Genomic DNA, 17,556 nt, shown 5'->3' on the forward strand with positions numbered 1-17,556 from the left:
TTCATCCACCTACGGCACTTTCTTAAATGAGGAAATTATGTACTAAAGCTATAAATGTGGATTTTTGTTAATTGCTAGAAATTAGTTACTAATGAAGCAGTTTTTCAAATATTAAAAGAAAAAATCAGTAATAGAATATGTATAAATATTTTGATTCTTAAGAATGAGCTTCATAAGAAAACACTAAAATCAATCCTAGAATGTTCCCAAAAACAGAATCCAGGTTTGCCTAGTACATTTTTTAAAAGACATTAGACTACAAGAAGGAAAGAAGGAAATGGAATTTTGAATATCTTGATTTTTTTTCAAGCATAATCAAAATTTTTATTGGAAGTTCATGCTGAAAAGTAATTCCTGAGCAGTGCTTAAACTTCTACTTCCTTCCAGGAAAAGTTCACTATGTTTAAATTTTGTTTTACGCTCTAGAAATTGAAAAGCAAAAATTACTTTGAGGTATGTTCCCTCCTGTAAAACACAGATTGTGGAGTTTATCTTAACTTTAAAATAAAAATACATGTTATTTACCCACAAGAATATAATTAAGGCAAATATTTATATAAAGAATATAAATGAAGAATTTTTCATAATTTCTTATTTGTTATCATCTGCTATAGATTTTATTTAGGGTTTAGTCTTTGGTGACAAAATAATTTTTAAAAATGCCTACTTTTAAGAATATAGTTGACCGTTGAACAATATGGGTTTGAACTGTGCAGGTCCACTAACACAGATTTTTTTCAGTAAATACCTGTACTGTTTTCGATCTGTGGTTGGGAGTTCATGGATGCAGAGGGCAACTGTGTGCATTGATCTATGCTATTTTATATTGGGACCTTGAGCATCCATGGATTTTAGTTTCCATGAGGATCCTGAAACCAGTTCCCCATGGATACCAAAGGACATTTAAGGTATAAAGGAGTCAAAAAGTTGGTGCTCCTAACTACTTCATCATTCAAGAGTCAACTGTATTTGGATTTCATTGAAGAATTTATAGATAAGAATCAAGCCAATGAACATATAACAAATTGTAAGGGCCTGCTCACATATAAACAAAAAACTGTAACCTGTACTATCTCCAGCTTTGAAGCAAGAGAATAATCATAATAACTATCTCTTATTTTCACTGTCCCCTAATTAATTCTTCAAAAGCTTGGGGAATTGTGCTTTGATTCTCTTCTTAAGTTATTAGCATTAACTTTATATTCGTCAATTACAAGTTGCTAAAACATAAAATATCATAGTAAATCAAAGAATACAGTTTTGAGTAAAAAAAAAATAAACTTTGAAAAATTGGAATCATGTTAATTCCTCAAGCTGTCATCTTAGGAACCAAAGAAAATAAACAATGAAAGAAAAATCAAATGAAGGTATCCATCTATAAGAATTACCATCCAAGGCAGAAGACACAAAGGTTGTGAATGATACTACAAGAGGTAAAGAAATATGAAGGCCACAGATGACTTGAAAGAAATGACCACGAAAACATTTGTATTAAAAATTTGCATTTGTTTGGTTTTGTCACACTTAAATATTACAATATAGTTTTTTTCTCTTCTAGTATATTAACTTGCAACATTTTGCTTCATGATATTTTCCCACATATTCTCTAAGCAAATTGCTTAGAAATATACATATGTGTATATATATACTTACATGAGTATACAACTTCGCAAATTTTTATAAAAACAGATTAGTAAATTCATTGTTTTTCTCTTGCTAGTATGTTAAAACTGTTTCCATTACAATCCCCATAGATACACTTTATTATTTTATATTTTTATTAAATATTAGTTCATATGGCTATATTATATATAATTATTTCCCATTAATGAAATTTAACTTGTATAATTTTTCCCCTAAAAGTTAATATTTTGAATTTTGTCATTTCTGTATAGATTTCTTTGAGAAGTTTAAAGCTTTCAAGATTTCTGTTTTTACATTTGGGGATGTCTTTTTACTGTTTAATTTGCAAGAATAGTATACTTATTATTAGCCTTTGTCAAAATTGCAACAACTATTTTTCCCCAAGTAGTGAGTTTTCATTTGGTCAAATTTTCATAATTTTATTCATGCCTTTTGGCATTTATGCCACGTTTTAAAAAGCCAAGATATAAAATATTAAATTTAAGATATTAATTATAATATTAAAGCAGTTTTATGCATCTTTTCCTCTAGTGTTTCATGGGTTATTTTCTCTACTCCTTAAAAATACTTAAATTATTGATCAATCTAGAATATACTTTGGTTTAAGATAGCAGATGTGAATCCAGCTTCTCCCTTTTCCCCAAATACTTAAGTATTGGTACCCATTCTATTTATTAAATAATTCATTGTTAGCTTTATATATGAACAGAAATTTATATACTCTTAAATTCTTCATGATATTTATTTTGTTTAAGTAGTTTGCCTATAAATATGCTATTTTGACTACTATACTTTAACGGTAGGTTTTAATAGCTCATAATCTCAGTCTTATCTCACTACTGTTTCCCCTCAAAAAAATTCATGATAGTTTTATATGTTCATATATTCAGACCAATCTTAATTTCATTTTCATGATTATAGAAGTAGTGTTAATTTATTAGTGTCATTGAACATAATTTGTTAGAAACCAACATTTTCAAATGAAGGGAGTATATCATATAGAATTTGATAGAATCATAATTTATGAATAATTTAAATAAAATCATAGTAACCATGATTTACTAAGTTTACTCAGAGATGATTCATGTTAGTATTAATATATTTTTTAATTTTAAATCATATTTTAATGGATATTTTGGAAAGAAAAGTTACTCATTTTCTGTATAATAGTTGCTAATGAACTTATTAAACTGATTTTAAATACATGTTAATTTTTGCTATCTTTTAAGTCATCCAATCATGTTAGTCATGCACAAAATCATAACTTCTTTTAAATGTATTTTTTAAATTTTTAAAATTTTTCAATTACAGTTGAAATTGAGTATTGTATCAGTTTCAGGTGTACAGCACAGTGGTTAGACATTTATATACCTTACGAAGTGATTCCCCCCTCCCCCATAATCTTTGAACTAGAGACAGTATCTGGACTTCCCACTTCATAAGAATATCACCACTATTCCATTTCCTCCCCTCTGCCAGTACTTACATACTGCCAAAGTTGGTAATATTCCCCTTCTTTTCTAGAACCATAATTAAGTCTTCCCTGCTTTGCCTGAAAATTTACTATAAAAATGGAAAACCAAAACTAATATTTCCATTGCAATGCTCATTTAAATACCGTTCGCTGAATAGCAAAGTCAAATGCTATGACTGGACTGTTCTTATCTGTGATTGCAGTCTTGATCCATGTGCCAGTGTCCAAGCAGATTCCCTTTTTCACACTCCTTGCATCTGTTCAAAACCAGGCCACATCCTAGGTTGCTTCTTATTTGAAGCATGCTTTCTTTGCTCAGTTTGAAATGTTGGTTTCCCTGTAGTTTCTGTTGACCATTATTTCATCTTTGGGGACAAAGCAAGGTACAACTTCCAGATCATGTTATTGATTTCCTCCAGCTTCTAATTCCATCCAGACTATTGCTTAGAATTCATTCCATTCAGTTGGAACTCTATTCAGGTCTCATTCTAATTTGGAGGATTGGCCTTCTATCTGGACCATTCTTGTACAGTTTATTTAAGTTGTTAATAACCTTTCCTCTTTTATTTTATTTCCTTAAGGCATCCTGTGCCCATTGTCATCTCCTAAAGTTTGAGCTGTTTTTTTTGTCTTATGGATGCAAGAATATCTCACATATTTCTGATTATTTTCAGACTGTTAAGTTCTTTTCTGTTCCTTGAAATATCCATTTCCTTGAGAGGCAACTTTTCGTTATATCTTAGGCTTTTTTGGTTATGTTGAAGGCTTTCTGCAAATAATGATTTCTAGTGGCCCATTTACATTAAAAGATAAGACACTGGAAAGACAAATGGGCAAGTCTGCGTCTGCGAGCTGAGCTGGTAACTTTGCTCAGGGGCGAAGCCGGTGGGTGAAATCAGCCATTCTGCCTGGGGCCTGCGACTACCACAGATTAATTGCTCTGAGTATGTACCTGCAGGGGGACGTTGAGAATCACAGAGGCCACCACGTAGAAGTAGAGGAAGTTCACGAGCAGGCGCCAGGCCAGGTCGAAGAAGATGAGCAGTGTGTGCGTGAGTCCCTTGCAGAATGCGTGGTAGGAGCCCCTGGTTGCAATCCAGCGATACAGCTGCACCTCCAGACCAGACAGGGCCGCTGCTGCCAAAGGTCTGTTGTAGCCTCCCATACAGCGCCCAGAGCCAAGGGCCTCCTCCCAGCTCCGCTGACCCACCGACCAACCGACAGACGGGTGGATGCGTGGGGAATACATGCAGGATGCCGACTGGGTGGCCCTGCTTACCCTGCAGCGCTCCCGTCAAGGAAACTGGATAGCGGGGACCCACTGGGCTCTTAAATGTATTTTTTAAATTTGCTATTTTATTTACTTCAACTGGAAGAAATGTGAAATAAAGGTTGAAATAGAGGGCATCTTTCTCTTCCCTTAACTTTACATTTCATGGGGTTGTGTTTTGTGTTGTTTTGGGACCTAATATTGGTTTGAGACATAGCAGATATCATGTAAATATACATTCATTTGTTTAATTAACTCAATAAATATGGAGCATCTTCCATGTGATATGTACTGCTCTAGATATTTTTATCTAGAATATCACTGCCATAATTCATCATTACCATTCCCTGGTGAAATCACATTCTGGTTAAACCTATGCCTGCACCTGCTCAGCCGAATATGATAATAAGAAAAAAAAGATAACTGTTCTCACTGTAATTTCATGATCACTAATAAATAGTTTTTAAAAATTAGTTGGGGTGACACTGGCTAATAAAAGTATATAGGTTCCAAGTGTACAAATTCAATAATACATCATCAGTATATTGCATTGTGTCAATCGCCCAAAGTCAAATCTTCCGTCATCCTATATTTGACCCCCTTTACCCTTTTGCCCCCCAACTGCACTAAATTGCCCTAGTCAACTAAATTCTATTCTTTGCTGTTTTTCTTATTTACTCGTACCATCAGTGCCTCATTAAAAAAACACACACACACACATATTTTCTATGTGCTATTGACTCTCAAATGTATAATTCCGGGCTAGACCACTCCTGAATTTTAGAAATGGCTGACTACTCAGTGGCTCCACTTAAATGTCTACTAGCCATTTCACATGAATATATCTCAAACTGAGTTTGGCATTCCCCCTCAAACCAACTTCTCAGTGGTCTTACTTATTTCAAGTTAATGGCAACTGAATTTTAACCACAACTCAGGACAAACAACTAATCATCTCTTGGCCATCTATCCTACATCAAATTCACAGTATATCTTGTCAATTCTCACTTCAAGATATATCATAATTCAATCACTTCCAAGTAGCCTCACTGTCATCACAATGTGTGTTATATGTATTTATGCTATCAAATATGTTACACAATAAGTTAATAGAGCTATATCTATAATTTATGATAGCATAAATTATAGATATAATTTATATCTATATAAATTATGTCACAAATATTAGACTCACACATATGAATATAGATAGCATCTCCATGTATACATTAAAAAAATCCATCTATTTCTATTTTAGAAATTGAAAAAAGAAAAATTACTGATTGAGAATTTTCCTGATTCTTTCTCTTTCTTTGACCTTTCAGTCTTTGATCCATTAATAGATTCCCTAAATCAAACTATATTCAAATAATCGTCTGTGCCTCTCACTCCTTACCCAAATCACGTTTATTTTAACATACACTTACAGATGCCATAAATAAGATTGGTTGTATGTGTGTATGTTTGACTGCAAATGATCTTTGAACATCTTTACCATAAGTTCCATTGTGGCTTTGGGAAAAAATGTTGAGTAGTGTTTTGTTTTCTTATTTTGTTTTGTATATGGGGCATATTAAATAGCAAGTATTCCTGTGCAATACTGTCAGGATTTATTGCTTTGTAAGGGGATAGCTTTTGGATCAACTTCGTAGTGGTTATGGATTTGTTAATATTTTCTATCTCATGTCACTCTATGTAGTAGTAATTTCTAAAACTCCATTCATTTCATATAGATATATTTTTATATTATTGACAAGAGTATCTGCAATTACTTCTACATCTCTATATCTGTGTCTCATGATTTGCTTGTGATTTCTCATTTTACTCTTTATTAGGCTAAGTAGTTGTAAATTTCATAGTTTTTTTTATAAATCTCTTAGATTTAATGACCAATTCTATAGTTTTCCTCTTTTATAATATTTCCATTTATTATATTCTATTTTTATTTATATCACCTGTTTATTCTATGTTGCTTAGATTTGTTTGGTGGAATTTCTGTAATTTCTTTGGTAGAATGTTAAATCCACTCATTATTTCTTTTGTTCTATTGTTAATAGTGTAAGTTTTTTTTAATTCAATCAATATTTTACTTTTAATTTTTTAAAATTTTTCAATTACAGTTGACATACAATATTATATTAGCTTCAGGTGCATAACATAGTGATTAGACATTTATATAACTTACAAAGCGATCACCCAGATAAGTCTAGTACCCATCGGATACCATACATAATTATTACAATATTATTGACTATATTCCCTATGCTGTACTTTATATCCTCATAACTTTTTTTTATAACTGGCAATTTGTACTTCTTAAATCCTTTACCTTTTCACTCATTGTCATTCCCCTACCCATCTGGCAATTATTAATTTGTTCTCTGTATGTATGAGTTTGTTTCCATTTTGTTTGTTCATTTATTTTGTTCTTTAAATTCCACATATAAGTAAAATCATATAATATTTGCCTTTCTCTGTCTGACTTATTTCACTTAGCATAATAACGTCTTGGTCCATCCACATTATTACAAATGGCAGGCTTTCATTCTTTTTTATGGCTGAATAATATTCCATTGTATATGTGTACTACTTCTTTAGTCATTTATCTATTGATGGACACTTAGGTTTCTTCCAAATCTTGGCTATTATAAATAATGCTGCAATGAACATCGAGAAAACATTTTTTATTAATAATTCCATGTCTACTATTCTATTTTTTTCCACTGGCATGAAAGATAATTTTGTTTTAATTTTTATTTTTTTTAATGCCTACAGCACCTGGTATTCCTAGATGGTCTCCTATCCAAGTACTAACCAAGCCTGACCCTGCTTAGCTTCCGAGATCAGATGAGATCAGGCATATTCAGGGTGGCATGGCCATAGAGTGGCACAGAGGAAAATTAATATGCTTTTTGTTAAGTATATTATCAAACATTTACTATTGATCATTTTTTTAAGAAAAACAATAGTAGCTGACATTTTTCATTTGTTGAATACCAAATTCTATTCATATTTATGCATTATCTTACTTGTGACAATATCTTATATACTAAATATATGGCAAAATCGAGATTTGGGGAAATGATTTCTAAACCACATCATTCTAATGCCTAGTAAGTGCAAAACTAAGATGTGCAACTCAGTCTAGCTAGCACTACAGACAACACTATTTACCATCATACAATAATGTCTTCATGTGGGATTAACAATTTAAAAAGGTGAATAATACCAACATGAACAAATCTCCAGATGTGTGTGTGTGTAAACTCTGACATTGGGTACAAATAAGTAAAAACTGTAATAGATATGTACAAAGTGTTAGGAGCAGCCACACAAAACAGGAATGGATAATGTTTCGGGAGATCTTATTAAACTAGTCTACACTGTATTAAATGGAGGAGTCATGACGTACAAAGTAGAAAGTAGCATCATATTAATAACAATAATAATTCCATCATAAACCCAAATCCATATTTTTTAAACTAAGCTCTAAAATTAGCTTCAGAGAAACAAAAAGACAGAGTTTTGTTTTTTGGGTTTTTTTTGGCTGGGAGCTTATTTTTCTCTCTAAAAGCTTTAGCAATTTTCTGAAGTAAGTATATTTGGCTGGATGTCAACACAAATTTTTAGATCGGCTTTCTTCTTATTCAGCGGTAGGAATCTACCCTTGTCCAAGACTTTATACACTTCAGCATGGCCTTGGTTATCATAACATTCTCAAAATTTAAGATATTTTAATAATAATTTTTTACACAATTTAAAAGAACATTAAGAAAAAAATACAAACAATAATTGTCACCCTTTCAAATAGTCTGAGAAATATTGACTCTAGCAAGTTGTTGCTTCTAAACTTTGGTTGTTAATCTCAAGTCAGTTAGAAGTTATAAGCTCAAAAAGAATTTTTATAAGATAGAAATTTATTTTTCATTTTAAACGTATTAACAACATAGTTTAATATTCATAATCATATTACTAGTAATAATTTATATTTAAAACTATCCTTCTAACAGATGGTAAAATACAAACCAGTTGTTTAAATTTAAGAAAAAGACCCTTAGTATTATTTTTAATTATTTTCTTTCTTTCATAATGGACCTTAATTCCATTAGGAAATCCTGTTAGTTCTATCTTCAAAATACTTTCCCCATGGCCTGCTGCTTTGGTTTTTAGCTGTCTGCTCAAATGTCATCTCTTCAATGGGGTCATCGCTGGCCATCCTACTAAAATTAGTAAACCCCTAACATTACTTTCTAACCTATTACTCGCTTTGTTATTATAGCAATCATCTCATATTATTAAGTAAAAGTGTTTAATAACAATAAATGAGATCTAAAATTATTAAGAGATCACATTGTGAGGCTACTGAAAGACATTATTTTTAGGTGTGGGCTGTATTGTCAAAAATGTATGCTGGAAAAGAATGTTCCAATCACCAGACAATCACTTCTTAACTCTCCCCATCTCATATCCCACCCATTAGAAAATCAGAATTTTAATCAGGCCATACTGGAAAACAGCAGTGGGCAGAATGACAATGAACTGCCAATCATGTTATATTTGAATTCTAGTTGTCTCAGGTGCATTATTTCATGGTTTTACTTCATTTCATAATTATGTATTAATTTGTTTGTTGACTTTTTGACCACACTACAATGTAGGCTCTGTAACAAGAACTTTTCTTAGTTCACTATTTAGTATACAGTGCAATAAAAGTGGGGCTCAATAAATATGTGCTGAAATAATGATTGAATGAATTTGATTGCTATAGAACATGCCAATGTATGAATTATGGTTTAAGAAGACTTTGAAGTGATCCCTTACCCAGTCTTTTAAATCTTCCTCTATTCAAGTAATGCTTATAAATTTCAGGGATGCCTACAAGAAGAGAACAACAGAGTTCATTTCAGTTATCAACTTTAAAAGAGAAGCATCTGAAGCATGAGAAAGGCAGGAGTCAAGTAATTTCCAGTTATTCACTTCATCATCATACGGCCAACTACGAAAACTAGCTGGTAGTTCAGGATCTTTTGAAAGTGTGCTGTTTTATTGAGAAAAGTTGGTAATGTTCCAAGAATATTGTCTCAAGCCTCAGGAAGTTAAAACAAAATGAGAGAATGTTCCAAAATTTGTCTTGTATATAAAATATAATACAGCCATGGAAAGAGACATAAGATTGACTTTCCATTAGTATATATTTGAAAACCTAGTTTCAAAAAGGACAGTAAAAAGATGTACAGAAAAAGAAATCTCAGGCTGACTAATATATTGCATATGGATATACATATACATAATACTATTTGGTTCTCAAAACTTTTAAACATGAAAAATCAATCAACCTTATTTGATCTGCTTAATGCTTACTTATGGCAATTTTAAACTCTATACGATTTTCCTTCTAAGCTATTTTGTATTTAGAATATAATTAAAGAGAACTGCAACTGTATTTACCCGAGGCAATAAATATTCAATATATTCCCCCCTGATTATCTTAATTTATTAGTTACTGAGCTGTATAACCTTTCTTTCCTTTATAAACTAAGAAAAACAAGTTCAATTCTATGTTCTCAATTTTCACGATATTTTTGGCCATATAATACAACCCTTCTTCAGCAAAAAGCATGTAAAATGTAAAGTTATACTATATTTTAATATAGACAAATGTGAAACAATATTAATTATTTATGTATACCTGTATATCTTTGACTCTTCAATAAAACAAACAAACAAACAAAACAGATTTAGCTAAAATAGAAATCCCTTCCTTTTCCCCGACAGACTCAAACATTATAATATAATTATCATTCACTGTTGGGTATGGATATCTCTTTCACTCCTATATAAGAGAAAAGCATTTGGGTGCAGCAGAAGAATGGAGGGCAGAAGTAGAGCCTAGAACGTATGACTTCTTTTTAATATGGCTCCTTGGACTGGGTTTGAGCAACAATGTTTAAATGAATGAGAGCCAGAACAAGAACAATGTCTTCATAGATCAAAGTATGAGATTAAGAACAATGATTTGAGAGTCAAGGCAAAGGGCTATCCAAATAGAATTATTAGACTCTGATCATAAGCAGAGCTTAGAGGAGATAGTTTAGCAGAGATGTAGAAGAGGCATTCCCTTTATGCCAGTCCAGAATTCATCAGTGTTCTGGAGCTCTGCAGATCATGGGTTTGAGGGGAATAATGAAAACAAAGTGCTTGGCACACAACTTATGATTTCACAAGAGATGATATTAGCATGCCGTCATTAGTGTTTTTGAAGTGGCTTTTTCAGCTTCATATGTTGATTAGAATGCAACATATAGGAGGGCAGGGGGTATGGCTATTGTGTTCAGTGCTCTACCCTGATGCCAAAATCATGCTGGGTACAAAATAGTTCTCCAATAAATATAGGTTGAATGGATGAATGAAGTGAAAACTTTTATAAGGGAGGAAGAATATGAAACATACTACATGAGAACTCTTCCTAGCCAGATGATAATAGTAATAATAATTTTGTAAAGTTTAGAGCACTTATACTACCTGATTTCAAGGTTTACTATAATGCTTCTATAATCAAGAGGACCTTATTTGTACAAAGATAGATGTATAGGTCAATAGAAAAGAATCGAGATGTAGACATTTACTTATATAATCAATTGACTTTTAACAAAGTTGTCAGTATATCGATGGGATAAAAATGCTATTTTCAATAAATGGTCCTGGAAAAAATTGGATATCTGTTTGGGAAAATAATAAACCTTGACTTTTACCTCACATCACACTAAATACATATATGTACCCCCAAAGGATTATAGAACTAAAAGTAGGCGCTAAAACTGTTAAATTACTAGAAGAAAATAAGTAAAATAAAATTGTTACATTGGATAAGGCAAAAGTTTTTTTTAAACAAAAAAGTACAATTTACTAAAAAATAACAATAAAATGGACTGCATTACAATTAAAAGTGTTTGTTCTTATATTGTAGTAATTATGCACAGTGTCAGATGGGTACTAGATTATTGGGATGTCACTTTGTAAGTTATATAAATGTCTAATCACTATGTTCTACACCTGAAACTAATATAATATTGTATGCCAACTATAACTTAAAAAATTAAAAATATTTTTAAAAAGTATTTGTTCTTTGGAAAATGTTAATTAAAAAACAAGACAAAAAGGTCAGCCACAGACTGGAAGTAAATATTGATAAAACCTATATTTGACAATGGAACAATGGAGTCATATACTTAAAATGACATTTTAAAAACCTCTTACAAATCAAAAATAATAAAACACATTAAATACATTTAAAATGACATGTCACAATAGACACATGAGTGGACAAGAAGCACATAGAAAAATGCATATTCAGACGACAATAAGAATCACTAAACACACAACACCAAAATGACTAAAGTTGAAGACACTGACATTATCAAGTCTCAGCAAGAAAGTGCAACAACTTTTACTCATATGTTGCTGGTAGGAATACAAAACAGTGTAGCTATTTTGACAAACAATTTGACAGTTTCTCAAACTGTTAAAAATAAATTTGCCATAAGACCCAACAATTCCACTATGAGATATTTACCCAAAAGAAATGACAACATATATTCATACAAAGATATATGCAAATATTTATAGCAGTATTTTTAATAATAGCAAAATAACTCAAACATGCATCAGCTGGTAAAAGGATAAACAAATTATAGGCTATCAATACTATCTATACTCAGCAATAAAAAGGAACAAAATATTAATCTGCACAATGACATGAATAAATCTTAAAAAATATAATGCAGAGTGAAAAAAATACAAAAACTACATAGTATATGATTCTATTTAGATAATATTGTAGAAAAGGATATGTAAATTATTCTTTTATATACCTGACAAAAATAATCTGAGTGCTTTAAAAAATTCATAAACATTAATTTTATTAATTTCAAAGTCAATATTTTTATCTTTAAAAATGCCAATTTTTACAGAATTCCTCACTTCCGATTTCTGTTTTATTCGAATTTATGTTTTCATTTAACTAAGTTACATGTAATGAGTATTTCAAACCTCTATTGCCTTCCTCCTCACATAAAACACAAAAACCCTCCATTAAACCTGTCTACAAATTCTGTTAATGAGAAATTAAATCATAAAAAAATTAACTGATTTTAAAGGGACTCAGGAGCTAAATTCAAAGAACTTCCATTGGCCAAAGATGAAACTGTTTGAGCACCTCCCCCTTAAGAACAAGCAAAACTTAGTAATTTGTTCCCAAAAAACAGAGTAGGGAAAGGGCAAAATATTAACTGCAACGGAGAAAACTGACAAACACTACCTTAAAATTCTCAATGTTAACATTCTCTCTGCTGTCATGTGAATATCATATATTCCCTGATATTATTTGATAGAAAAGGAACCTCACTTCTACAGTATTCTTTTCAAAACGCAGTCTAAGTATCAGAAAAACCTCAACCAAACCCATATGTGGGAGCATTCTATAAGATACCTAGCTAGGACTACTCAAAATAATTAAGGTATTACGAAACAAGGCTAAAGGAAATTGAGAAAACAAGTGCACTGGGTTAAATCCTAGGACAAAATAATCTCAAATTTAGTTAATGGTGATATTTCAATATCAGTGTTTTAGCTGTGACAAATGTACCACGGTAACGTAAAATGTTAACAATTGTGGAAACTGAATGAAAGGCATATGGAAACTTTCTATACCATCTTTCTAGTATTTACACAAATTTAAATTTTTTCAAAATAAAAAGTTTAAAAAGTAACAGAAAAAATTATTTTTTGTTACGTACTAAATTAGAAACTATCTATCGACACCATCAAAAAGAGTGCCAATAAAAGACATTTGAACTTTCTTTGAGGTAGTGAACAATTTCTTTAATAATGCTTGTGATTATGTAACTGTTGTTGCTTTATCTAAAAGCATGTGCTACCTTATTTTCTAGAATCATAGGTAATTATTTGCTGATTTCTGAAGCTCACCACAAAACAGAAGTTAGGCATTTCCTTATAAATCTGAATGGTTTGCTTGTTGCATTATGGGAAAGGGATAAAGTAAAGTAATTAAATTCTAATAACTAGATGGAGAGAGAATGTAAGAGAAATTTAAGAAACAACTATATAATTAGGTTGTCTATTTACAGAAAAATATGCAGTCGATAATCATTATTCATGAATTCTGTACCTGTGAATTTGTTTACTTGCTAAAATTGATTTGTAAACTCCAAACTAATACTTATGGTGCTTTTAGTCATTCACAGATATGCACAGAAGAGCAAAAAATTGAGTTGCCCAACCCATGTTTCCAGTTTAGGTCAAAAAAGCCTGCTGTGATATCTTATGTAAGCTCTCTCATATTATAAACCAGTGTTCTTTCTATGGTCTATGTAGTGTCACCTTTTTGCATCTTGTGCTTTATATTGGTGATTTTGATGTTGAAAATGGCCACCCAAGCATATACTAAACTGCTATCTGGGGTTCCTAAGTGCAATAAGGCTATGAAGTGCCTTAGGGAAAAAATACATGTGTTAGATATGCTTCGTTGGACATGAGTTATAGTGTGCTGGCTATGAGATCAGTGTTAATCGATAATATATGTTTAATAAGGTGTCTTTAAACAAAAGCACACATAAAACAAGTTTATGTATTGATCTATGGACCAAAATGTTGTGACCTGAGGCTCACAGCAACCTAACTCTATATTGCTCCTTGAAGCAATGGCTCACCAATTGCTAATTCAGTGTTTATGGTGACTTTTTAGAATAGAAAATAACTACCACAAATAATAAGAACCTACTACATAGAGCCTAGATGCAAATATCTAATTATTATGACTAAATAGCAACAGTCTTGGTTTGCAAAGCATAATAGTTACACAAATATAAAAATTTTGGGGGGGGGGCTTAAAGTGGTTATTTAAAGACAAGGCAGTAATTATTTTGCAACACATTGTATACCTTAAACTTATATAATGTTACATGTCAATTATCTCACTAAAGCTTGAAAAAATATAATATTGGGACAAAGAAATATGATTTTTGTAGTGACACAAGAATTAATTCAGCAGGATTAAGCTGCTCAAACCTAGCACATTCCCCAAAAGGCTCTGTTTCCATGATTGGTTCTTGGCTGACTCATGGGAATTGAGGTCTTGGGATGTTCTAACCACTGACTTGCATTCGTGGATCCTTGAATCATGTTGAACTATCTAAATTATTTTGTCCAGCTAGTTTGTATAAACAACCTGATTTATGATAAACACTTGGTTTTCTTTTAGAGTCTAGAGCTTCAGTGATCATGGTCTGTTACACAGACATTATGATGCTACAGGACCACCGTCCCAATAAAATCTCTGGATTCCTAGGCTTAGGTGAGCTTCCCTGGCAGACACTTCACACACATCAAAATTCATTGATGGATGAATTAAGTGTGTCATGTGCAATTCCACTGGGAGAAGGAAACTTGTGATTGGTTTCCTCTAGATATTTCCCAAACACTTTATTTTTCTTCACTAATTTTACTTTGTATCTTTTCACAATAATGAGTCAAAACCATGAGTACGATAACTTTCAAGTCCTATGAGTCTTACTGGTTAATTACGAAACAATATAATCCATATAAAGAACATACTTGTTATTTGATTTATATTAACAATAAACAACTATTCAATAAACAACTGAGAAGCAGAAATATATAAGAAAAAGAGATAATAAAAAAAGTAATTTAAAAAACAGAAACAGGCTCATAGAAACAGAGAACAAACTAATAGTTGCCAGATGAGATGAGGAGTTGGAGAGCTAAGTGAACAAGGTGAAGGGATTAAGAAGTACAAATTGGCAATTACATAATAGTCATGAAGGTATAAAGTACAGGATATGGAATAGAGTCAATAATATTGTATTAACTATGTATGGTGCCAAGTGTGTACTAGACTCATCAAGGGGATTGCTTTGTAAATTATATGTGTCTAATCACTATGCTATAACACCAAAAACTAATATAAAATAATATTAAATGTCAACTGTAATTGAAAAAGAAAAAAATGAATAAAAACATGTAACACTAGAAATACCTTAACCACATTTTCTGTTTTCTTTCAAAAAGAAAAATAATTAACTACTGAAACAATTTTATAGATTTAGCTATAAGATAAAGTTAATGCATTAAAGTTAATGCATTACTTACCTTTCATTGATAGATAAGAATTGTCATCTAAATTGTGATTGCAAAATTTTATTTCTGCCAGTGATAAATGTGGCAGAAAGAGAACTGGTTAGCTTTATCATACTAGCAGTTAGAAAACTATCTCTGTCTTTATATATCATAAAATTTTATTTAAAAGCCATTGAGGGGGAATAAATATAGAACTTCATAATGTCATTTTTGCATTCACTTTTTCAGGGAATACTTTCACTTTAAAATATGTGTTCTTACACTTTATAGGCAGTGTTTAGCTTCCTAATGTAAAATCTACTACCCACACTGTTACCCCATGAATAATTCCAGTGTGGAAAGTTATCTCAGTAAATCTCTCACACATCTCCAGTAGGAAAAACTTTCATTTAAATTTTCATATCAAGAAGAGATGAGTAGTTAACATCACATACTCATTTCGAAATTCCTAAATTGCATATTTAACTATAGACCGTTATGCAAAAACAGCTTATTTTTTTTCTGCCACCTTAAAGCATTTAAATGTTACAGTGACTTGGGCAGCAAATATTATCCAATGTATGAGTTTATTCTGATATCAATTTAAATCTACACAAAGACTCAAATAGCTCAACAGCTAGTTTTGACTATCTGAAATATGAGAAATTAATGATTTCCAAGTGTAAAAGAAATTTAAGAAAACATAGGAAGCAGTGTCTAAAATTACAAATAAAAGAAACTAAAAGTTTGCTAACAATTTCAAAAGTTGTTTTGCTGTTTAAAAACATGCTTTTACTCATGAAGTTTTAACTGTTATAAAATTTGCCTTCCCTAAATAAACAAAAAGAAACTCATAAAAAAAATAATAAAATACTTCTTTTCACATTGGGCCACAGAGCACAGAGGATCCATGTGAAAAGGGAAATAAACTAAGAGTATGCTACAGCATTCTGCCAGGAGGCAATTTAACAACTTCAGTATAAAAAGAAAACACACACAGAATCACAGATTTTGCCACATTGAGGAGACATAAATCAGAGTTCGGAGACGTGAGACACTAAAGTATCTAAAATTTGCAAGACAGAACTGTAAAGAAAGGATCTATAAAGTGTTCCAAAAAGAGCTTCAGACCAATGGCAAACCATGAGTCCATGGTTAAATAACAATCTGCACATTAAATTTTCTGAGACTGGGCAAATGACAAGTGCTAAGGAATGAGAAAATGAGATAGACTTAGAAGCTAAACAATTTTCAGGTCTCACAAAGTACTAGAAATCTTTTGAGTACTCACTAGCCAGAGTGAAATGACATCAATGAATACGTGGGGATTTGCCAGAAGGACCACATACTGATAGTGAAGCTGCTTAGTCTAGAATAAAGGTAATTCTAGATGTTCTCTAAGAATGCTAGAAAACACACACTCAAAAAAAAAAAAAAAAGTTGACATGGATAATATCAGTAACATATGCATAACTGTATTGTCTAGAAGGGAACGAGTAGGAGACAGAAAAAATATTTGAAGGAATCACAGCTAAGAAATTACCTCAGTTGATTAAAAAAAAAAAGTATAAACTAATAATCCAAGAAACTCAATAAAACTCAAAAAGGATAAACATAAAGAAAATCATGTAAAGACACGTCATAATAAAGTTCTATAAACTTGGGTAAAAAGATATTTTCAAAATCTCCATAATATACATTGTATACAGAAGAAAGATAAAAACAATCACAGATGGACAGGACGTCTGGAATGGCAAATAAAGAGGTCAGTTGACCGTATCCCCAGTAAAATAACAATTTAACTGTTGAAAATTATTTTTAAAAAGAATTTAAAATCTGGAAATTTTCCCTAGGCCATACAGCAAATGGAAAAACATTTCTTCAAAAAGTCTACCAAATTTGAGAAAGAATAGTGAGAACCTGTAGCATTTGAACCATAATCTGCTTCCTTACCGCACCATTCAGATCTATGTTTTGAAACCTCTACCTGGATATTTATTCTAGGCAGGTTGGT

At 31.5% G+C, this 17,556-nt stretch overlaps 1 protein-coding gene and 1 pseudogene across 1 annotated transcript; both read right to left on the bottom strand.

The window, feature by feature from the left end:
• Positions 1-4,049: 4,049 nt before the first annotated feature.
• On the bottom strand, positions 4,050-4,301 carry LOC120609707 (small integral membrane protein 10-like protein 2A). The gene has a single exon (XM_039872439.1). It carries the CDS (start codon positions 4,281-4,283, stop codon positions 4,050-4,052), a length of 234 nt encoding a protein of 77 aa, XP_039728373.1. The 5' UTR covers positions 4,284-4,301.
• Positions 4,302-7,154: 2,853 nt separating this feature from the next.
• Positions 7,155-7,273, bottom strand: LOC120609906 (uncharacterized; annotated as a pseudogene).
• Between the last annotated feature and the right edge of the window lie 10,283 nt (positions 7,274-17,556).

The sequence above is a fragment of the Pteropus medius genome, unplaced genomic scaffold, assembly GCF_902729225.1.
Source record: "Pteropus medius unplaced genomic scaffold, Ma_sr-lr_union100, whole genome shotgun sequence".
NCBI classification, from domain to species: domain Eukaryota; kingdom Metazoa; phylum Chordata; class Mammalia; order Chiroptera; family Pteropodidae; genus Pteropus; species Pteropus medius.

Coding starts and splice junctions, on each gene's coding strand:
- LOC120609707 (XM_039872439.1), bottom strand. CDS start 4,283: ATGGGAGGCTACAACAGACCTTTGGCAGCAGCGGCCCTGTCTGGTCTG.